Source organism: Oncorhynchus mykiss, chromosome 9 (genome assembly GCF_013265735.2).
Source record: "Oncorhynchus mykiss isolate Arlee chromosome 9, USDA_OmykA_1.1, whole genome shotgun sequence".
NCBI classification, from domain to species: Eukaryota; Metazoa; Chordata; class Actinopteri; order Salmoniformes; family Salmonidae; genus Oncorhynchus; species Oncorhynchus mykiss.
Window position 1 is genome coordinate 58,496,468 of NC_048573.1, and position 23,619 is coordinate 58,520,086.

General features: G+C 44.5%; 1 protein-coding gene across 5 annotated transcripts; it reads right to left on the reverse strand.

Moving 5' to 3' along the window:
* Positions 1–129: 129 nt before the first annotated feature.
* On the reverse strand, positions 130–21,718 carry LOC110532487 (lysine-specific demethylase 5C). 5 transcript variants are annotated; one of them, XM_021616439.2, is made up of 28 exons: positions 21,024–21,718; positions 19,279–19,426; positions 18,957–19,034; positions 18,681–18,803; positions 18,337–18,507; positions 18,008–18,139; positions 13,118–13,177; positions 11,942–12,065; positions 11,531–11,805; positions 10,934–11,092; positions 9,797–9,916; positions 9,528–9,686; positions 9,154–9,335; positions 8,785–8,947; positions 8,556–8,675; positions 8,243–8,437; positions 7,790–7,971; positions 7,568–7,692; positions 7,285–7,432; positions 7,088–7,172; positions 6,580–6,953; positions 6,295–6,433; positions 5,866–6,045; positions 5,505–5,624; positions 3,339–4,185; positions 2,957–3,156; positions 1,537–1,725; positions 130–1,378 (listed from the first exon to the last, which is right to left on the reverse strand). In XM_021616439.2, the coding sequence occupies exons 1-28, from the start codon at positions 21,026–21,028 to the stop codon at positions 1,370–1,372; spliced, it is 4,812 nt and encodes a 1,603-aa protein (XP_021472114.2). In that variant the 5' UTR covers positions 21,029–21,718; the 3' UTR covers positions 130–1,369. The 5 variants fall into 5 exon arrangements, with proteins under 5 accessions (XP_021472114.2, XP_021472115.2, XP_021472113.2 ...); XM_021616440.2 differs by having other exon boundaries at positions 11,531–11,802; positions 18,008–18,142; XM_021616438.2 differs by having other exon boundaries at positions 18,008–18,142; positions 21,024–21,717.
* Positions 21,719–23,619: the final 1,901 nt, after the last annotated feature.

Here is a 23,619-nt window from a genome sequence, read left to right on the forward strand (position 1 = left end):
CGACTACCCCGGTGGTTCAACTTGACGTTCATGCAACACAAAGGGTGTACTGATCCATTCAGCAGCAGAAATATTCTTCAATATGCTGTCAAATAATTGAATAGAAAGGACAAGAGGGACAGGAGTCAAAAGATTCCTAAAAGAATTCTAAACCTTTATTTTCTAACAAGAGTGAAAAACAAAAAAAGGTAAACATTGAAATGAAAAGTTCATACACAAACTCGACCACTGCGTGTCTGCAATATCAATAATAATAATAATAATAATAATAATAATTCGAACCCAGAGGAGACAAAGTAAATTGTGATAGAAGTGAAGTGTTACTTTAGTTTGGAAGGAGAGGGAAGAAGGTTGAGGAACAGACTGAAAAACAGGACAGAGGATCAAATAATTAGTCTGAGGGGCGAAATCATAGAATGAAAACAAATGAGAGTCAGTGGTGACAGAGAGATAGAATGTGAGAGAGGTGAGAGGTACAGATACCTATTTTGGGAAAGTAGCACCAAAAACATGAATGCCTGTTTTTCACACTTCCCTAAATATCCAAAATGGACTTTATTGAAAATGCAAAGTCCCCTCCAACAGCCCAGCCTTAAACAAGAACCAATACAAAACAAATACAAGCATTACCACGGTGACCATTATCACCTAGGATACAATGTCATTCACAACCTTCCAACGAACTGAACTTCAGCTTTAAGTTAGCTTCATGTCCAAAATCCCAAGAAAAATGGATCATGAAATAATTCATTCCTACTTCAGTAAGTGGGTAAACAACTGGATCTCCTTGTCTGTCTGTTCGACAAGCTTGTGTCAAACTAGCATTTAATATAGCTGAGAACACATAGCATATTGACTGACTGAGTAACAGACTGACCTCAGAGAACTGGATCCCTAATTAAGACCAAAGATAACTGCTCTCCTATGACAATGCCAGCCAGCTTACACTCCAAAACACTTTCACAGGGAGGATGGAGGGAGGTAGATAGAGAGAAAGAGGGAGGGGGTGTAAAGTACAGGGCAGAAGAGAGGAATGTGCTGGTATGTTCAAGGGGGATGGAGAATGAGACAGGAGTGTAGAATCTAGATGTAGGATCTCAAAGAGAATCAGTGTTAGTGTTTGAATGTGATAGGCGCGGGAGCTGTATAGAGGGGGGGGTAGGCAGGGGAGCTGTATAGAGGGGGGGTAGGCAGGGGAGCTGTATAGAGGGGGGGTAGGCAGGGGAGCTGTATAGAGGGGGGGTAGGCAGGGGAGCAGCCTGCATTTCTTTCCACAGTTTGACAATGTCTTTCCGCCCAGAATCTGTCCATTCTATCCCTCTCCAAACGTTTGACCATTCTTTACTCCAGAGCTGCATCCATAACCATATCACAAGATCTGAGTGAGAGAGAGAAAGCGAGAGAAGCCTGAGTTAAACTGGTTAACCTTTTTTAAAACATGTATTATAACTAATGTATATATTTCATGAACAAAATTGAGGTGGGTCTAACAGAATATAAACAAAAATAAGAAAACAAAGCGAGGAGGTCAGTTACCTCGGGGTGTGTCTGGATGGGTATGTGAGGGGGTGTGTGGTTGAGGGGACAGGTCTTCTTGCACTCCGAGGCGTCCAGGGACCGGGGTGTTCCCTCCACCCCTGTGACGCCCCTCTGGCTCTTCCTCTTCCTCTTGGAGTCTTTAGCCCGCCCCCCACGGCCTGCTCCCTTCTGCTCCTGGAGCTCAATCTAAGGACAGGGGTCAGGACAAAAACATGATCCACTACATAACCAAAAGTATGTGGATACCTGTTCGTCAAACATCTCAGTCCAAAACCATGAGCATTAATATAGAGTTAGTCCCCTCCTTTGCTGCTATAACAGCCTCCACTCTTCTGGGAAGGCTTTCCACTAGATGTTGGAACATTGCTGCCGGGACTTGCTTCCATTTAGCCACAAGAACATACATGACGTCGAGCACTGATGTTGGGCGATTAGGCCTGGCTCACAGTCGGCGTTCCAATTCATCCCAAAAGGTGTTTGATGGGGTTGAGGTCAGGGCTCTGTGCAGGCCAGTCAAGTTCTTCCACACCAATTTCGACAAACCATTTCTGTATGGACATCGCTTTGTGCATGGGGGCATTGTCATGCTGAAACAGGAAAGAGACTCTGTTGCCTTAAAGTTGGGAGCACAGAATCGTCTATAATGTCATTGTACGCTGTATCGTTAAGATTTCCCTTCGCCTAGCCCGAACCATGAAAAAACAGCCCCAGACCATTATTCCTCCTCCAAACTTTACAGTTGGCACTACGCATTGGGGCAGGTAGCATTCTCCTGGCATACGCCAAATCCAGTCGGACTGCCAGATGGTGAAGCATGATTCATCACTCCAGGAAACACGTCTCCACTGCTCCAGAGTCCAATGGTGGTGAGCTTTACACCACTCAAGTCGACGCTTGGCATTGAGCATGGTGATCTTAGGCTTGTGTGCAGCTGCTTGGCCACAGAAACCCATTTCATGAAGCTCCCAACGAACAGTTATTGTGGTGACGTTGCTTCCAGAGGCAGTTTGGAACTGTGTTGCAATCTAGGACAGACGATTTGTGCGCTACGCGCTTTAGCGATCCCGTTCTGTGAGCTTGTGTGATCTACCACTTCGCGGCTGAGCCGTTGTTGCTCCTAGACGTTACCACTTCACAATAACAGCACTTACAGTTGACCGGGGCAGAAATTTGACGAACTGACTTGTTGGAAAGGTGGCATCCTATGACGGTACCACATTGAAAGCCACTGAGCTCTTCGGTAAGGCCATTCCACTAATTTGAAGGGGTGTCCACACAAACAAGTATCTTCCCACACTTCAGTGTTTTAAAGTAATTGAGCTACTAACTATTACTAAATTGTACATTTCAACACCACCATAGGAGTTAAGCTAATACAACATACACAGCTAAAGTTAGAGGTTTCCTAGTCTCTCACCAGTATGAGTGTTCTGAGTGTGTGTCTGTGTGGCTCTAAAGCAGCCTGCAGGACTCTGTGAATGGTGCTGGTCTGGTCCAGAGACACCTCCAGCAGGTCTCCCTCTAGCTGTAACTCCTCTAGCTGGGTCCTGGTGGTCAGGGACAGCTCTATCACCGGGCCTTTTAGTGATGGGACCAGCGGCAGCAGAGAGCCCACACCTGGGTGGAGGTACAAAGGGATAAAGTCAGATAGATGGCGCACGTGTGTGTGTGTGTGTGTGTGTACACACACAGGGGTACAGTCAGATACATGGTATGCGTCTACAGTAAAGGGGTACATTCAGACAGGGAAAAAGTAAAATGATAGACTGGAGACTGGAGTTCAAATGTTGTCTACTAACCTGTAACATTGTGGTGAGACTTTACTTTTTTGCTTACGCCGTTTTCACATCCAGCCTGCATGCCGCCATTCATCTCTTTCTTTAGGGTCTTCTTGGGAGAGTTCTCCTCTGTGAGGTCTATCACTCCATCTCCTTCTCCTCCCTCTGAATCTGATAGCACTATCACCGACTCACAGTTCCCTTTCTTCCGGTCCTCCTCCTCCCTGCGAGGCTGGTTCTGTTTAAGCTCCTGCAGCTTCTCTAGTGCCCCCTGTATCTCTGGGCTGTCCAGTGCCTCCTTGGCACGCCCCTGCCAGGTGATGGCCCTCTCTGTGAGACACTGCAGAGCCTCTCCCTCTGGCAGACGGACGGGCAGCCTCTGGAGCGCCACCAGCAGGGCCAGGATGGTCTCCAGACGCGGGCGCCGCGAGCGCTGGCACCGCGGGCACAGGAAGCGTGAGTCCCAGTCCCACCAGCAGAGGGGGTTGATGGGGTGCCCTGAGGAGGAGGGCAGGAGGGAGGGGAACGGGACACACCCACCATGGAACCAGTCTTTACACAGGTGGCAGCGCAGCAGAGGGGGGCGTGGCGCCCGGCCACACACACACACTGACTGAGGAGGAGTGCTGCTGCCTGTCGTTGTGTGGTTACTGTCCCCGTTCTCCTTTCCACAGTTCTCAGAGTGGAGGGCTGTGTCTAGCTCCATAGGGTCCTCCCCCCACCTCCCACCTCCATTCTCCTTGTCCTCCCGCTCTGTCTTGATCTCTTTCTCAGCCTTCTTCTCCACACCTGGTTTAGACAGGTTGACCTTCTGGAGCCTCAGCAGAGCCTCTTTCTCCTGGTGCTCTCCCTCTTTAAACGCCATCACCTAGAGGGACAGACACAGATTATGCACTACCCTGTACTTTTAAGTAATTGTCTCATGTCTTGTCTAGTTGTCATCTCTGCCTTTTGTTTGTATTAGTCTGAGGCCCCGTTGTAGTCCTAATAGAAACTGTTGACAAATCAAGTTGTTTGAATTTGGTTATGACATACCGACACCTGCAATGTTCCCTCAAAATTGTGAAAATGATGTGCAACTTCCAAGCTTTTACAGTAAACACTGAGGTTTTATCCACTTTAACTTAGTTTCAGACAGTGGTTGAGTAGGCTACTGTGGCTGATGGATCATAATGTAGGCCTGCCAGTGGACTACCATCAAAAACAATGGAGAAGATGCATAGCATAACATTTTAACATGGAAATAGCTGTTCTATCATTCAGCCTACGGTAGCAGACAATGTGTGGTGTTCAATGAAGGCCTACATTCCATGAGACTTGAAAAAAACATGCAGGGCTTGACAGTAACCTGTTTATCCACTTCTCCTTGGCTGAAGGATGTGACTGAAAATGTGTTGCTTGATGCAAGAAACCACGTTACAAAATAAACTGCATTAATATTTCCATACCATTATTACAGAGAACAAGACAAATTTTACTACCCTCTGCCTATTGGCTAAATACAACACTTCCCCCTTGAAGCCAAAAAAAGCTCTTTACTGGACTGGCATTTCAAAGATAGAAATCTACACGTGTTGTGTTCCTGTAGGAAGCAATCATTCCCCTGTTGCTGACTACAAATCTATAACTGAGCTAATAACACACTAACTAGCAAAGGATATGAACAAATGTGCACATGCAGCTCTCGCTTTGATCTCAAAACAAGCACATCTACTCACGACCGCTCATCCTGTAAACACAGTCCAGTTGGTTCAGATCCATATATAGCAAGGGTCTAGTTGCATATAGTCCTACTGCAGCTCTGATTAGTTATGCCAAAAACAGGTCTGGAGGGTTGAATCGTGCCTGTCAATGCAATAAAATCCTACTGTCATGGGTTCTGCCTTACTAAGTTTGACATACTAAGCCTTGCATAGTTCGTTTTGTTTCGATATGTCGTATTGAAAGTGGCTAATGTTGATTCGATCACAATTCCCACAGTAAAAAGAAACGTTGATAGTGTTAACTAAGGAGAAAAACTCTAGAAAGTTGAGTGGAGTTCAATCTCGTGCTTCTTTGAGCAGGCTAATATTACTTCTGCGCGGCAGTCCCAGGATGCTGCGCGCCCGTGTGCAGCTTAGAGGGAACATTGGGCACTGGTAAATAACACACTAGAACCTGGCTAGGCCAGACTCTATACAGACTCACAATGGCACCAGGGTCTCTCAGGTCCTGAGCAGAGAGGCCCAGAGTGTTGGTATCTGGGTCACCTAATGGATCCGTCTCTTCTCCCCTCTCCTTACGTTTCTCCACACACGGACACAACACCTGCAGCAAGAAAAAGATGTGATGATGCTGTTAGTAAGACCCACACATTCACAGAGTAATTCAAATAAGGGCTAACACTAACAATATTCACATGCACCCAATTCACAGCCAGTCTCTCACTCTTTCTGGTGTTCCCTGAAGTGTTAGTGATTGATATGTGCGGCAAATACCAATCTTTTAACCACTGTAGATGAAGAACTAAAAAGGCTCACAAACACACTCTACCCCTGGCCTCTCTGACCTGTAGCAGGCTGTGCTGGCTGCTCTTCTTCAGGAAGGTCTTGGAGGCCTTGTCTCTCCAGGAGTGGGCGCTGGCTACCTGCAGCTCCAGCTGCCTCAGCTCCTCCATCCTGACAGGGAGGTCTCTCCCTATCGCCACCAAGCCCTCCAGGTCATCCAGACACGGGTAGTGCTCCCCATTCTACAGTACACACACGGAAGAGGAAGAGAAGGGGAGGTTAATGGAGGACAAGCCAGGGTTACATTCAGCAGGGCACAACATTGTGGAACATTCACATGTATTATGTTGAACAAACATGCCTCTGACATTTACAATAAATAATTCACATTCGCTGTATTTATGCATTTTCTATCTGCGACATTACACAACGTTTGCCTATTGAACGTGGTTATAAGTTTATAATAGACAGCAGGAGTTGGTTCTACTTGCCTGGATCTCCTCCAGGTCAGTGACCCAGGCCTTGGCTCGGCTCAGACAGCCCTGGAGAGACAGGATGTTGGGCAGCTTGACTGGGATGAGCTGGGCCTCGTTTACTATGGCATCCAGGGTGGACAGAGGGTGCTTCTGCCTGCAATCACACCAGGAGAGAGAGGGGACATTAGGAAGAGCAGACAACCTGAGAACTTGTGTGTAAGTGAGAGATGAGAAAGAAAGACCGATTGAGTGAGACAGTGAGGAGAAAGAGAGATTCAGGATGAGTCATGTGTCCCTCACCGTTGCTCCAGGCAGATCTGGGCCTTCTCCTCCCATCGTTCTGCTATAGTCAGGAGCTCCTGAAGCTCGGCCATGGCTGTTTCCACCGAGACGCTCTGGGGAACATTGCAGCCCACCTCCATCAAGTTCCTGAGGACCGCCAGGGTCATCTCACCGCCCTCGGGCCCCAGGGTCTGCCGCACCTCGCCCAGCCAGCGGCCCTGCTCCTGCAGCCCCTTAAGCAGCTCACACTCTGGGGCATCGACCGGCAGGCCAGCCCCCTTCTCCAACAGGGCCTGCAGTTGTTCTGGGGGAGCGGAGTCTCGCCGCCAGTCCCGGTCGCTCACTAGAGCCCGGGACTGAGTCTGGAACTCTTCTATTGTACGCAGGACTGCCTGAGAGAGAGGGAATTAAAAAAGGAATGAAAGGAAGTAGGGGAGGAAGAGCGGTGTGGACATTAACAACGTTCCAGCTACAGCAGGTTTACTGGTTTCCTCTGGGGGCTCAGATCTAGCTGGTGGATACTGACCTGTACATCCTCCAGCTGGCTCATCACACAGGGCAGGTTCTCCATCTTCTCCACTAGAGCCTTCAGCTCTGCCAGAGTCATCCTCCTACAAACACATACACAATAGTGTGTGCTACTGTGGGTGTGTCATTGAGCAGTCCAATGCAGTTGTGGGTATGGCAGTGTTCGATATGATTTAGGTCATGTGAGTGTGTTACCTGGTCTGTGTCTTGTTGAGAAGTTCAGTGCTTGTCTGCTGACAGTTATGTGTGTCAGTGAGGACAGTGTTGAGTCTCTGGAGCAGCTCGTTGTCAGGGAACTTCTTCTCTGCTGCCTCTGCCTTCAGGACCTCCAGGTCTGTGATGCCTGGAGTTAAAACACAGTCCGTGTCATTACACACCTTTTGGAACAGTTGTTATTCTCACCCATCTAACTCACACAATTCTAGAACAGTGTGTTCTACCTTCCCATCTTATGGGTTGTGTCTATGGCATTTCCCACCTATCTTGTTGCCCTCTTCCTGCTCCAGAGCCTCTTTCACTCTGTTGGCCCAGGAATCAAACACCTCGGCTCGCACTTTGAGCCGATGTAACATGGCAAACAGCTCATCCAGAGTGTACCTGTACCTGGTAGGGAGGAGGAAGAGACAGGTGAGGCGCTAGTGGTAAACAAACGAAACATGGAGAGAAAGAGACTCACACAGAGACAGTGGGTCAGTAGTACCTGAGGTAGAGCTTGTCTGTGGGGCAGCTACAGAGGTCCTGTGTGTGGTAGAGACAGACAAGGCGTTCAGGGCAGTTGGAACAGGCCAGGGCAGACAGGAAGCAGGTCGTCTTGCAATTATCACACTGCCTCTCGTCATCAGGCAGCAGCTCGAACGCCTCCCTCTCTGCCTCTGTGATACCCTGAAAGACCACGACACACAGGGCTTTAGGAAACCACGACACATGCAAGAGCAACACTGTATACAAGATGACAGTCAGTATTATGCAAGATACCACAACAAACACCAACATTTCTAAGAAACTCATAAACCAAACAGACAACATTACGCAAGAAACCACAACAATCAAATTGCTCCCACAAACCAGTCATTTTACTTACTGCTGAAGTCAGTGACCAAACCACAGATTGTCCTGTCTTTCACACGCTCAACTTCTAGATTAATAGTCTCACCCTCTCCAGCAGGCCCTTGCGTAGCTTCCTTTCCTCCTGGACGATGATGAACATCTCTCTGTGCGTGGCAGCGGCCAGGTTGAGGTCTAGCTTCTCAGGGCAGGCGGCCATCTTACAGGTTAGCTCCTCGTGAGAGAAAACACAGTACCGCCGCAGACGACGGTAGTGCTCGATACAGGAGCGCCCTGCAGGCAGCTGGTGGAGGGAAGGGAGAGAAACAGCAGAGGGAAACAGAGGGAGAAAGAGAAAACCAAGGGGAAATTAAGAATTTTGAAAAGACTACATAAAAACACCCATTGGAATAGAGGCATACCCAGTCTGCAGTGCAGAAGTTAACGGCTTCAGCAAAATTATATCCCTGATTGAAGCCGCTGTGGTAAGCCCTGGGGAACGTGATGACAAACTCGCCAGCACACTGGTTGGTGCGTACAACCTGTCAATCAAATGGAAAGGAGGTTATCAGCATGGACATTTCTCACAGTATTATCAATCATCACTAGAATATGAAGATGTGTGTGATGTGTACATGTGTCATTACTCACTGGGACCCCGTGAGACATGAGGATGTTGGGGTTCATAATAGTAACCAGCTGGTGGAGGAGGTCAGGCTGGGACTCAAACAGCTCTGGGGTCAGCTTCTTCATCACCTCTTCTAACCGTTCTGCTGCTACAGAGGGAACCCCGTACCACGTCTTAGGCTCACCCCTGCAGGAGGAGGGGGCAGAAGGGAACAGCTTTAGTCACACTAACAATATCTATCAGTCAGTACATCTAGAATGCTGTATAAAGACAGTGGACCTAAAAGGACAATCATCTCAACCATCTACAGATGAACTGCCTATTCATTTCTCATGTCTCCTGTACGGTTTGTAACATGTCCTGTAGTGTGTGGTAGTTAGTGTCCTATTTACCAGTGCAGGTAGTTGATGGAGTAGCTCCAGTGGTCTTCGATGTGCCAGCAGAAGGCTGAGAAGACCATGCCCACGTACAGCCAGGGCACCTTCATACCAGAGATATCGGCGTTGATGTGGCACAGCACCGACTGCTCCAGCACCGGCATCACATTCAGGTTCCAGCCGCTGCGGGCATAATCCTGCAGACAGAGGACCATGTACAGGTAATGGTTTAGAGGAACTGTATATACTGTTACATGAAGTAATAGTAAATCACTCAATTAGGGGAAACAGAACCATGTAGAGAAACTGGCATATGAAGACCTACAGGAGTGAAATGAGCAGTTGAATTAAGGAGAGACAGAAAGGAAGATAGTTTAGTAGCTAGTTACCGCTTCCTCTTGTGAGAGGTTCTTCTTGCCATTGTTCATGGGGAATCCACTGCCAAACTCTTTAGAGTGGATGTCGGCTCCATACTCCACTGTCACATCCTCCTCTATGCTACTAACCAAGCGCCAGAACTCTTTCTCCACCAGCTCTGTAGGAACCATCTTCACACACAAAGGTTGTTACTAACAAGATAAAACTCAACCGATGTTCAGAACAGTTTCTGTCCACAGAGTAAAGCATTTGTCTTTTAGGTTTGTACAGGGCTACGTACATGGACAGGCATATTGAAGTAGTCTGCTTTGTATGTGTCTGCCATCTCCCCAAAACTCTGCAGGGTGTATTCTCTGGTAGCCTGCTCAAAACCGAAGGCCTCCGCTGGTCTTTTACACTCCTACAGGGAAGTAGAGGAGAGGCAGACATGAGGGCATTGAAGAGATGGATTGGACAGAGGCAAAGAAAATAATTACAGATGAATATAATGCTAAGTTGATTCCCAGTGATTTTCCTAACTGGTTTACTTAAGTGATAATGCCCTCGAAGCCGGTGTTTGAAGGATATAAGGGCACGTGTCAATATATCCTCCAAAACACCAGCTTCAAGGGCATTATGACTTTTGGACAACGGGTTACCAACATATTAAAATAATGATTGACATTTTTCATTAAAAACATTATTTTGATTCATTTAATTAATACTATTTCATCATTCCACGAGATATAGACCCACCTGTTGTATAAATGTCAAGCCTGTGTTTTATTTTGTGTTACAATTGTATAAATCACTATTTGTTCATTCGACATAGTGGGATTGTGTCTTAAATTAATTGTGACGAATTGCAGTGAAAATGATTTCTTGCGCAATTGCCAATAGAATAACCATGGTAAATGTAGGTACATTTACAGTCAAGCAATGTCATGTCGTGTGGTCCTAAAATCAATAGCCTTCATTTGTGCGCTAGTTACCGGTGCTTAGCAACCAATTAACAAATAAAAATGATCTTATCCATATGTTCATATAACCTAACCTGCCCAGTCTCCACTTTATCAGCAAACTTGTCTAAACAGCATGCACAAAAAAACAGATTGGGCAAGTTCGCTATTTATCGCAACAGAGACAAAACTATCGGTAGAGTGGAAAACACAAGTACATAAAATATATGCAATTTTTTTTATGTGCACTATGTCATCACACACAGCCTTTTATTTACAACAAAGTCAGCCTGAAAGAAACACCTCTGGTGGGGATATTTTTCTATGCAGATTTTATAATATTCACATAAAAATCTGTCGCAAATTAGATGGAAACCTGGCAACTAACTCCCCAGGTTAAAATAGACTGGCTGCACCCACATAGAATGATGTTTGTTTGACACAACAGGATGCTGTGGTTCTCCGTGACTCTCTCTCACCTCAGCCACACATTTGGGGCAGCGCCAGTTGCCCTTGGGGGCTTCAGTGAGGGGCGGCAGTAGACAGAAGGTGTGGTAGTTGTCGTCACAACCATCACACAGCAGGAGCTTCTCATCCTCGTCGCCGCGGCCACACATCCGACACACAAACGAATCCACCTTAGCAGAAAACAGAACAGATTAGTGAGATGGAATTTAAGTTCTCCATTTAAATTGACAGTAAAAAGCATGAATTGGCGTACACCAATTCAAAGTTGCTAACTAACGGAATAGTAAATTTAAATGTTTTATCCATTAAATTATTGGGCGCATATACAGTGAGTAAACCAAACATTAAGAACACCTTCCTAATATTGAGTGGTAATCGCCCCCCCCGCCACACCCACTCAGTGTAGTGTTCAACAATCTTTGTTTTTCCATTTAAAATGTCCATCCTTATGATTAGATCATCTATAACATCTGATTTAGGATCAGATAATAGAGGGCTGGATTCCCAGACAGAGAATCTCCAGTGATCACGCTCCTCAGTACAGGATTAGTCTTAATCCGTCTCTGGGTAACCGGCCCATAAGGGTGAATTGAAACTAGGCCACTTACAAACTGGGGGTTGCTGAGGTTACGTCTCAACCTCATGGTCATCTTGGTGCAGGGCCCATCACTGTTAGGGTCATCTTGGTCCTTTTCATCATGTCTGTCTCCACCATCATCATCATCTTCCTCTTTCTTCACTTTATTCTTGACCGTGACATCAGGAGGAGGCGGTGGAGTGGGGGTGACTGTGCTGGAGTCTCCCTCTTTGACCTCTCCTGGTTCCTCCTTGTCCTGGACCGCAGCAACTGCATCACGGACAGTCACAGTCTGAGGCAGCTCTTCTGGAAGGAGACCAGCAGTAACCTTACCCAGCATTCAACACAGACTGACTTGATAAGAGACTGCATCTGAAATTGCACCGTATTCTACTTTTTCCAGACACACCCAGTGGTGAGGGAGGGGGGTGAGTTGTGTTACCTTTCTTGGGGATGCTCTTATTCCTGGGAACCAGTCCTAGCCCCATCATCTTAGGCCCTGCCCCGTAGATCTGTAGTTTCTTCAGCTCAGGGTTCTTCTCTATGTCCTCCTCTGTGGGGTCAGGCTAGGGGACAGAGGTTGAAGGTCAGTAAGGAGATGTGGAGGTAGCAACTCCAATACACTTTCAACTATACTGAGAGGGAATGGAGAAGCAGAAGGGACAAGGAATCAGGAGAGAAAGAGGATGAGGGAGAATATCAGCAACTGACGTACTAGAGGAGAGGACTGGCTAAGAGAGTAGCAACACTACCAGTACATCTGTGACAATTGAGTTATTAAACAAAGGTAAAGACACACCACTCTTTAAGCAAAAGCAACAAAACACGCACCTACACACACGTAGCAACAAAGGAAACTAATTTGGGGAACCAACATACAAGTTTTAACTGAGCTAAACAGTGGTCACATTTTTATATAAAAACACCAACAAAACGGTAGTGAGGTGTCCTCGGCCTCAGATCCTAAATCTGTAAAATTGTGTTTCTAACTTCTGAAGGGGCAATGCTTGAGGCCATGAATGTAAAAGGCTTATTTTGCATATTCCAAATATTTGACTTACTCCCAAATTAACAGGGTTTTTGCCAAACACAACCTACCGGTTTTTAACTGAGTGGTGCACTCTAATAGAACACATGCAGTCACAATAGCACTGCAGCAGACCGGGGTATGAAAGCGTTAACAGTCAACAGCAACGCAATGATGCACAGAGACCTAGCAGTAAAGCCACCCAAGAAAAGTACAAATGAGAGCAAGAGATCGAGAGAGAGAGAGATCGAGAGATTGAGAGAAAGATCAACACTGATTTCACAAACAAGGACAGGTGAGACCGCTTAATGCTGATGCATTTACACGGGCTGTTTCCAGGAACAAACAGTCTGAGTGGGTGTGTGAGTAGAATAAGGGCTAAACACAGATAAAGCTTGATGCCAGGCTGATGAATGGTGAGGTTTGTCAATAGTTATAAAACGAGAGCAAAGGGCGCCTGGCACAAAATGAAGGTCGAGAGACAGAGGGGTTTGTTTCTAAAGAAACAGAGCCAGCTAGAGAGACGGGGCGAGAAGAGAGCCAGGAAGGAGCGAGAGCGGGCAGGCGCATTGCACTCAAGAGAGACAGTACCGATGCAGAGATGTGTTGAGAGCCAGTAGTGAGAGGGTGGGAGGCAGAATCCTCTGGACCCTGCATGGGGAGACAACAGCAACAATGGACTGAGACTTGAGGAGGAAAAAGAGGAGCTGAGAAAAAAAATACAAATAATTGAAGGGAACAGGGCTGAGTGGAAAAAAGGCATATGGAGAGAGATGGATATAACATCAAATATTCTAATATATAGGCCTTGGTGTGGGACAACAATGTGCTAGCCAAATATAATTGTATATAATATAATAATATAATAATTGTATTGATAACGTCACAAGCACTTTTTGATCTGTATATATAGTGGGGCAAAAAAGTATTTAGTCAGCCACCAATTGTGCAAATTCTCCCACTTAAAAAGATGAGGCCTGTCATTTTTAACATAGGTACACAACTATGACAGACCAAATTAGATTTTTTTTCTCTCCAGAAAACCACATTGTAGGATTTTTTATGAATTTATTTGCAAATTATGGTGGAAAATAAGTATTTGAACACCTACAAACAAGCAAGATTTCTGGCTCTCACAGACCTGTAACTTCTTCTTTAAGAGGCTCCTCTGTCCTCCACTCGTTACCTGTATTAATGGCACCCGTTTGAACTTGTTATCAGTATAAAAGACACCTGTCCACAACCTCAAACAGTCACACTCCAAACTCCACTATGGCCAAGACCAAAGAGCTGTCAAAGGACACCAGAAACAAAATTGTAGACCTGCACCAGGCTGGGAAGACTGAATCTGCAATAGGTAAGCAGCTTGGTTTGAAGAAATCAAATGTGGGAGCAATTATTAGGAAATGGAAGACATACAAGACCACTGATGATCTCCCTCGATCTGGGGCTCCACGCAAGATCTCACCCTGTGGGGTCAAAATGATCACAAGAACGGTGAGCAAAAATCCCAGAACCATACGGGGGGACCTAGTGAATGACCTGCAGAGAGCTGGGACCAAAGTAACAAAGCCTACCATCAGTAACACACTACGCCGCCAGGGACTCAAATCCTGCAGTGCCAGACGTGTCCCCCTGCTTAAGCCAGTACATGTCCAGGCCCATCTGAAGTTTGCTAGAGAGCTTTTGGATGATCCCGAAGAAGATTGAGAGAATGTCATATGGAAAGATGAAACCAAAATAACTTTTTGGTAAAAACTCAACTCGTCGTGTTTGGAGGACAAAGAATGCGGAGTTGCATCCAAAGAACACCATACCTACTGTGAAGCATGGGGGTGGAAACATCATGCTTTGGGGCTGTTTTTCTGCAAAGTGACCAGGACGACTGATCCGTGTAAAGGAAAGAATGAATGGGGCCATGTATCATGAGATTGAGTGAAAACCTCCTTCCATCAGCAAGGGCATTGAAGATGAAATGTGGCTGGGTCTTTCAGCATGACAATGATCCCAAACACACCACCCTGGCAACGAAGGAGTTGCTTTCAAGGTCCTCGAGTGGCCTAGCCAGTCTCCAGATCTCAACCCCATAGAAAATCTTTGGAGGGCGTTGAAAGTCAGTGTTGCCCAGCAACAGCCCCAAAACATCACTGCTCTAGAGGAGATCTGCATGGAGGAATGGGCCAAAATACCAGCAACAGTTTGTGAAAACCTCGAAGACTTACAGAAAACATTTGACCTCTGTCATTGCCAACAAAGGGTATATAAAAAAAAGTATTGAGATAAACTTGTTATTGACCAAATAATAATTTTTCCACCATAATTTGTCAAATAAATTCATAAAAAATCCTACAATGCGATTTTCTGGATTTTTTGTTGAAGTGTACCTATAATGAAAATCACAGGCCTCTCATCTTTTTAAGTGGGAGAACTTGCACAATTGGTGGCTGACTAAATACTTTTTTGCCCCACTGTAACTGAGCACTCAGAACGCACAGCACACAGAGTTCAATAATTAGAGCAGCAAATGAAAACAAGTACAGGATGCATACAGGGCGCTACAATGTTCAATGGTAGGTGTGACAAAATTAACAACCAGTGGGGGGGGGGGGGGGGGGGGGGGGGGACGACAAACAGAGACAGGAGAAAGAGACGGGTATAGAGCAGACCTACCCCACTATTAAATTAGTCAAAACAGGAACATTTTACATCTGGCTAGAAATGAATGAGGAAATTAACTCAGAGAAAAAAAATGTCCTCATGTGTGCTAGCTACCCTTATAGAATCCCCATACTTTAACAATGACAGCTTCTCCAACCCAGGCTTAAGGACATGTACTAGCCTGTGGCAACCTAAATGACTAGAACTGGACAAGAACCTGACACCCTCAGCACACGGAGACAAACACCCACCTGGAGATGACAGCATTCCCTCCTCCATATGCCCCCCTAGACACAACTACGACAACATAAACGGGTCATAACTCCTGCAGCGTTGTCGAACACCATAGTAGTCCACTTGTCCATTGTCAATGGTAGGCTTCAAGGTGACTAGTATGGTAGGTACACCTATAGCTCATCTCTTGGCAGTAGTACTGTAGACTACTTTATCACTGACCTCAACCCAAACTCTCTTCGAGCGTTTAGTCAGTCCAGAGACACCCCTATCAGATTACAGCAAAATCACACTACTTGAACAGAGCTATGCTCAAATCATGAGGTATCAGAGCCAAAGGAACTGAATAATGCCTAAAACTATTAGGCAACAACAAATTCTAGACAATTTCCTGGACAAAAGGATTCACTGTAATAGTGAAGGAGTGGAAGAGCTGGGACACAGATTAAATTAATTTGTATTAATGACTAATTTGGCCTATTGACATTTAAAATAGATTATGTTATGAATATGACAATAACATACACTACATGACAAAAAGTATGTGGACACCTGCTTGTCGAACATCTCATTCCAAAATCATGGGCATTAATATGGAGTTGGTCCCCCCTTTGCTGCTATAACATCCTCCACTCTTCTGGGAAGGCTTTCCACTAGATGGAACATTGCAGCAGGGGCTTCCATTCAGCCAGAAGAGCATTAGAGAGGTCTGGCACTGATGTTGGGCGATTAGGCCTGGTTCGCAGTCGGTGTTCCAATTCATCCCAAAGTGTTCGATGGGGTTGAGATCAGGGTTCTATGCAGGCCAGTCAAGTTCTTCAACACCAATCTCAACAAATCGTTTCTGTATGGACCTTGCTTTGTGCACACAAGCATTGTCATGCTGAAACAGGAAAGAGACTCCCCCAAACTGCTACAAAGTTGGAAGCACAGAATCGTCTAGAATGTCATTGTACGCTGTATCGTTAAGATTTCCCTTCGCCTAGCCCGAACCTTGAAAAAACAGCCCCAGACCATTATTTCAGTTATTTGCAGTTTGGAACTCTGTTTTTACACGCTACGTGCTTCAGCACTCGATGGTTCTGTTCTGTGAGCTTGTGCTGCCTACCACGTCGAGGTTGAGCTGTTGTTGCTCCTAGGCATTTCCACTTCACAATAACAGCATTTACAGTTGACCGGGGCAGCGCTAGCAGGGCAGATATTTGACAAACTGACTTTTTGGAAAGATGCCACCATATGATGGTGCCACGTTGAAAGTCACTGAGCTTTTGAGTAAGGTCATTCAAATGCCAATGTTTGTTTATGGAAATTGCATGGCTGTGTGCTTGATTTTATACACTGGTCAGCAACGGGTGTGGCTGAAATAGCAGAATCCCCTGATTTGAAGGTGCATCTTCACACACACACAAAAAAAGTATCTGCAAAATGTAAAGTAAGGTGTTTATTGCCAAAATAAGAGACAGGTATAATTATACAAATGCAACAGTACATTTATTGGGCCTTATTCTATGGATTTCACATGATTGGGAATACAGATATGCATCCGTTGGTCACAGATACCTTCAAAAATGGGCAACAGGACCTTGTGATAAAACGCAATTGTGTTCGCTGTCCATAGCTTATGCCTGTCCATTCCATAACCCCACCAAGGGGCACTCTGTTCAAAACGCTCACCCACACAACGCCATACACAGGGTCTGCGGTTGTGAGACCAGTTGGATGTACTGCGAAATTCTCTAAAAACAAAGTTGGAGACTGCTTATGGTAGAGAACTGAACATTCAATTATCTGGAAAAGGCGCTGGTGGACATTCATGCAGTCAGAATGCCACTGCATAATCCCTCAAAACTTGAGACACCTGTGGCGTTGTGTGACAAAACTGCACATTTTAGAGTGGCCTTTTATTGTCCCCAGCACAAGGTGCTCCTGTGTGATGATCATGCTGTTTAATCAGCTTCTTGATATGCCACACCTGTCCGGTGGACAGATTATCTGCTCACTAACAGAGATGTAAATAAATGTGCACACAATTTGAGAGAAATAAGCCTTTTGTGCATATGGAAAATGTCTGGGATCTTTTATAAGAGCTCATTAAACATGGGACCAACACTTACATGTTGCATTTATATTTTTGTTTAGTGTACATGATTATATGGGCGTATGATACAAGTTTAACTCCATGACTACTATTCAAGTACTAACAAAATCCATCACTGATAGTCTACATAGATAATAACATCTACAAATGCAACATGATTTGTGTTAATGGCAGGTGTTGTTCTCCCCAAGGTATTACACTGACAGCTCTGTAATAACCAGAGTAGAGTACTATTTTTTTTACTTCCTGTTCTCAGAAGGCAGCACATCACCCAATGAATAAATTTGGCTATTTATAGATTATGGGTGTTGATTATTCAGTGGTGGAATGTGAGCGCTTACATGAATGATCAACACGATCATGGCAATGGGTAAAAAAAAAAAAACTTCTGTTAAGATCTGTGAAAAAGGTTTTTAAATAGCACACACAAAGGGTGACAGTGTTAAAAGGGAATATATTAAGTCATTGTGGACTGTGTGCCCATAACTCACGTCTGGCTGGAGGCGATTGGCTCGGCGTCCGTAGCTGCTCATCTTGGAAGGCTGGACAGACTGGCGTAGGGGGATGGAGTGGGGCTTGTATTCTCTATCCACCTCTTCCCCATCATATAGCTTTGGCTTAGTCTGCTACACAGACAAATCCTGGGGTTAAACCCTGTTCTACTTCATGACTATGGATGGACACCATTTATTAACAGCGCAACTATCTTAACAAATAATGAATGCAAGTCATGTAGGTCAATGCATGTCAAATTCTATTTGATAGATCGCTTGTGTAAGCGCAAAAGAGCAGGAGCAAAGTGGGTGAGTGTAGCGTTTACCGGCAGGCTGGCCCCAGCATGAAACACCTCAAAGGGGTAGACAATCCTCTCGTAGTGTGAGCGCAGGAGGGAGCCAATGTTCCTGCCAGTTGGGTAACCAAGCTTCTGGGCCACACGAGCCCAACGCCGCTCCTTACTGACTATATCAAACCCTCCCTCCTCTATCACAACCTACAGCACAAAATAATACAGTAAGTGTACAGTCAGCTCAGTTTTACTGGCTTAATAAGTACAGTTGGAGAGTGTTAGCAATAGTAAGATCTATCACAATTTTTGTTATACTGAAGTAAGACATGCAACAGGGGGTTTATTGAGAAATGACATCAGTCAGTCAGCTCCAGCACCTTGGACAGGCTGAAAAGGTCCAAGATACGCCTCTCGATGTTTGGGATCTTGAGGGAGGATCCCTGGATCTCCCAGAACTTGGCAATCCGGTCCAAGTAGTTCAGCTTGACTCGGGTCTCCGCCTGAGGAGAGGGGGGTCAGGAGTTAATATGATTAGATGGAGTGAATTTTTTTTTTAATCTTTGAGTCAACCAGAACAAGTGACTTCTAGAACAGTTATTCAATATCAAGACTCAACCATTCAGTGATACAACATAGGATGGAGAGAGACAAACCTCTAGCTCATTGAGTCTCTGTATACGGGGTGTGAAGCGGAAACTATCCACCTCCACAGCAAAGGGTGGCTGCCAGTCCTGTAGGGGAAAGGGAATTCTTTGATCAATGTATGTTTGATGTAAACACTTGTCATTCTGTCTCCTGCAATCTCAAGCCTTTGCTCAGCTTGTAAGAGAGAAAGAAGACATTACTTCTGTTGTGTGCTGGACACAAATAACAGTGAGACTACATCAGATTGGTTACGGTTGGCAGAAAACAACCGCATTCAACTCTACAGGTTTCAATGGGTTAAATGATAGATGCGTATCAGTAAACACTTACAGCAGGAGGACGAATCTTGCAGATTCCAGACTTCTCTGCAATTGGACGGATCTTGGCAATATAGCCCAGGGGATCCTGAAACTCCTCCCACGATGGCTCGAACACTGGGCACTCAGGAGGCGGCACAAAGTCTTCCCCCTCCATCGCCCTGGCAAAAGGTAAGGCCAAGAATCAGCATGTCAAGTCACCACACAGTGAAGCAACTTATTTTGCAACTGTCTTAAGTGCTAATCAGAGTCCAAAGCGTGTACGAGACCGCAAAGCAGTGTTCTAGAAAATTGGATGGTTGTTTTTCATACTTTTAGAATTCTCTGCGAGGTTCAAGCAATTTCTCCAGCTGTCACCACATTCAAATGAATAGAGGACGCGTTTGTTGGGAAGGTGTGCAGTTGGGCTATGCGTCTCCCACAGACGGTGGTCTCAGAGCCGTGTAGCTGTGTCACAATGTGCCGCCAGACTCCCTGCGTCTGTGGGCTTTGAATTACGCTTGATCACATCACCCAAATCTAAGATTGTTTATGTAATATTTGTAAACACATTAATATCTATCATAAAAATATATTTTTGTAACTTCCAATCCTATCAATAGGGGACAAAAAACATGTTGAGACAAATTCAAAATTAGGCTAAGGGTCAAACAATCACATGGTCTTTTTCCCTTGGGATTACCCGTTATTAAAAAGTTCATAAGTACAGCTCCATAAATCTATTTGTATACATTAACAGCGCTTCAGAGTTTGTTTTTCATCAGCTCAAACAAAGAGAAAGGGGCCCAAGGGAGACAACCAACATTTTTGAATGGCCATTGTTTCACAAATCTTACATGATCCTTCTACTTGTGGATAACATTTTTGAATAGAATCCTGTTCTGATATTTGGAATAAGTAAACAGAGCATCATATAATCTAGTTAAACTGCATTTAGACATGCAGTCCAATTATTTTTTACACTAATTGATCTTTTGACCAATCACAACAGATATTTTCACACAACTTTTTCAGAGCTGATCGGTCAAGACCAATTAGTGACAAAAATACCAGAATTGGGCTGCCTGTCTAAAACGCAGCCTATGACGTCAAAAACCCAAGCCTGTTGTTAACCCAAGATGGGGGAGGAGTTCTATGTAACTGGTCACCCCTCCCCCTACCTTACAGCCACAACAAATAAAGCACTTCTTACATGGTGTCATGGATATGTCTCATAAGATGCATCAAGAGGTCAAATTGGTGTTCGGTCATCAATAGAAAATAACACACTAACAAATAATGGTGATATGAAAAAGTCCTACTGTCTGGGATGTGTTTTGTTTACTACAATTGATTTCACAAGAACTGAGGTATGTTATCTGAGAAGGCCTCCTACATTTCCTGTCAATAGAAAATAATGATAAGGACATTTGAGGAAGCTTAGTACTCAAATGTAGGGACAGATTCTCAAATTGTAAAGTCCCTAATCTCAACATACAGACGTCACAGGAGTTAAGGCTAAATTACTAAAGCGGAAGGCCTGATTGCACCCATCCACTTAACAAGACCAAATATGGGAGCAATCCATCCAAGTTAGGTAACAAATTCATGTTGTCATTGTCAAACACCACACAATTTGGGCCATTTGGCACATATGGGTCCTTGGTGACAAGCTAGGAAAATCCCAAGGAGTTTGTGATTTTTAGCAGCTTAACTAGTTAGCTAATTTACTTGATAAGATGTATATCTAACGTTATTAGACTAACTATATAGACTTACATCATATTAGATAGCTGGTACTTGGACAGCAACTCTTCCTGACACGTTCAGCGTGGTCAAAGACGAAATAATGGATTCAGATGTCACCAATAATGGGCCGTTTAGGTGTCTTGAAAGCTCACGGGGTCTATTGTTCAGCACTGGGTCACGATTAGGGTGGCTGAAGCGAACGGTCGTTATGGCCTCCACTTTTCAGCCCCCTCCCAGGCAGCACCTCCGGTCTCAGATATCACTGGAAATTGGCGTGGAAGTTTAACTTGACATTTTGGTTACTTCTGTTTTGGACGTGTCCCAAGCCAGATGTGAATTGATTAATTTTATTAAAATATTCCGGACAATCCCGTAGACACTTCCTTCTCCAGAGACTATCCTCCTTACTTTGTTGTTGTTTAGCTAGCTGTCGTTGGTTAGCTAGCTAACGTTAGCAAGCTAGGTCCAGTTAGCTCACGTAAAGTTGACCGTTTTCAGCCTCGCTTCCCCCTTAGACCCACTTCTATTGATGTAGAAGTGTAAAGATTATCCACTTCAAAGACTCGTTTGCTTGTACAACGAGTGACTGTGAGAATTACGTCCCCATCAAATCAATTTGTGACCAATTTCGCTATCCCCCGTTCATCCTGTCCGTGTTAGACGCCATCTTAGTTTCATCATTGCCTAAGCACAACCTTAAATCTCTCAACTACTGACTACGACAGATTAGTTATTTGAGCGGAAGAGAGGGTAGGAATTAATCCCTCCACATTCGCTCGTTTATAGAAAGTAGTTCATAGACACATTTTCTCTTATCTTGACCTATTTCACGAATTATGATGCCCATTCACTGAATTGTATCACCAATATACGCATGGCTACATACAGTTAGTATATAGTTTAAAATGTGTGCCAATATTCAATGAATAAGAATGGCAGCAGACGGTACTGCACATTAATTCAGATGTGGAGGATGGCAGAGTTGCATGATGCATGCACGCAGGTACGTGACACGGAGTAATATACCTACTGGCACCTCTTGCTATCAAAATGCCGTTGACGGTGATGATGATCGATTACTTTTTTTAATCATTGGTGATCTGCTTAATGCTGGGAATTGTTTGCCTGATAAAATTAAGCATAAATGAAGGACATTTTTCCTTTCCTGTTTACTTTACAAATTTACACGACTGGATGAGTGAGCCATGCCTATTATAATCTAGTTTTAAACTGAAGTCATAAATCAGTACCTACTTAATTGTTTTTATTTAACTAGGCAAGTCGGTTAAGAACAAATTCTTATTTACAATGACGGCCTACCGGGAACAGTGGGTTAACTGCCTTGTTCATGAACAGAATGACAGATCTTTACCGTGTCAGCTCGGGGATTCAACCCTGCAACCTTTCGGTTACTGGCCAAACTCTCCAACCACTAGGCTACCTGTTTTCCCATAATAGGAATTAGGCTTGTGTTGGAGACTTTACAAAAAATGAAGTACAAAGAAAAAGCAATGTTGTCCAGTCCTAGGGACCGCATTCAGTATCACACCTACAGTCTCCTCAGTCTCAAGAATAATACCTGTTCCAAGAACATCACGTCCCAGGGACATCATGATCATGGGTGGCAGAAATTGCGTTTAGCCACTAGACGGTGCTGTTGATTACATTGTAAAACAGGGTTTAGAAAGCCCAATGATAGAGCTGTGTTCATCATCCATCACATTTGCTGTCAAGAAGACGTCAATAAAAGACAGAAGATCGCTTCACTGCAAGGACACTTTTTAATATGTCAGAAGCAATAAATATTCACATCTCAATTCTCTATTCTTTCAGTTTACACTTACTACATACACAAATTACATTCTTAGGATCATACTTGTTGTATGTTTAAAATAATATCAATTAGTGCTCTGACATACAAACATTTCAGTTCTTCAATTTATTATCTAACCTTCAGTCTAAAATAAAAATAATTCAATATTCAATCGGACCAAAGTCCCCATGCTCCTCTTTCTTTCTCAAACACGCAGGCATGCACGCTCACACGCGCACACGCACACACCTTAATAACAAAATGGAAATATTTATTTCCAAAGTTATTAAGTATTTGTAATATAATATGTACATTCATGTTTATACAGTACAATCCATTCAATAAGTGCAGATATATTCATGCAAGAGGGGTCACAAAGGTACAATACAGAGGAAATTAGACAGGAAATAGCCAACACAAAGCTTCAACATTAACCACCCCCACATACTCGTATTCTGGATTTTAAAGTTAATCTGTATCTTAGTTTTAACAAGTATTGTCTAACATTTCTAACTACATCTTACCATCCTAAAATGTAATTATTCCCTTTTGTCCCTTCCTTTGTCCCTTCTCAAACCCAGCATTGTTCTAACACAGTGCAATAGAAGGACAGAGAGAGGAGGTTAAAAAGGGGGTCGACAGAGATGATAGAGGAGAAGATGAGCAAACTTGTTTGATCTAATGACAAGCACATTCAGTAAGGTTGCTGGGGTGAAGGGTATTTGGGTGGTGGTGAGTTCTCTGAGGACTGGCAAGGGGGTATGTGAGGAGCGTTTTTAAAATAATGCCATTTCTGACTTTAAGACACCACGT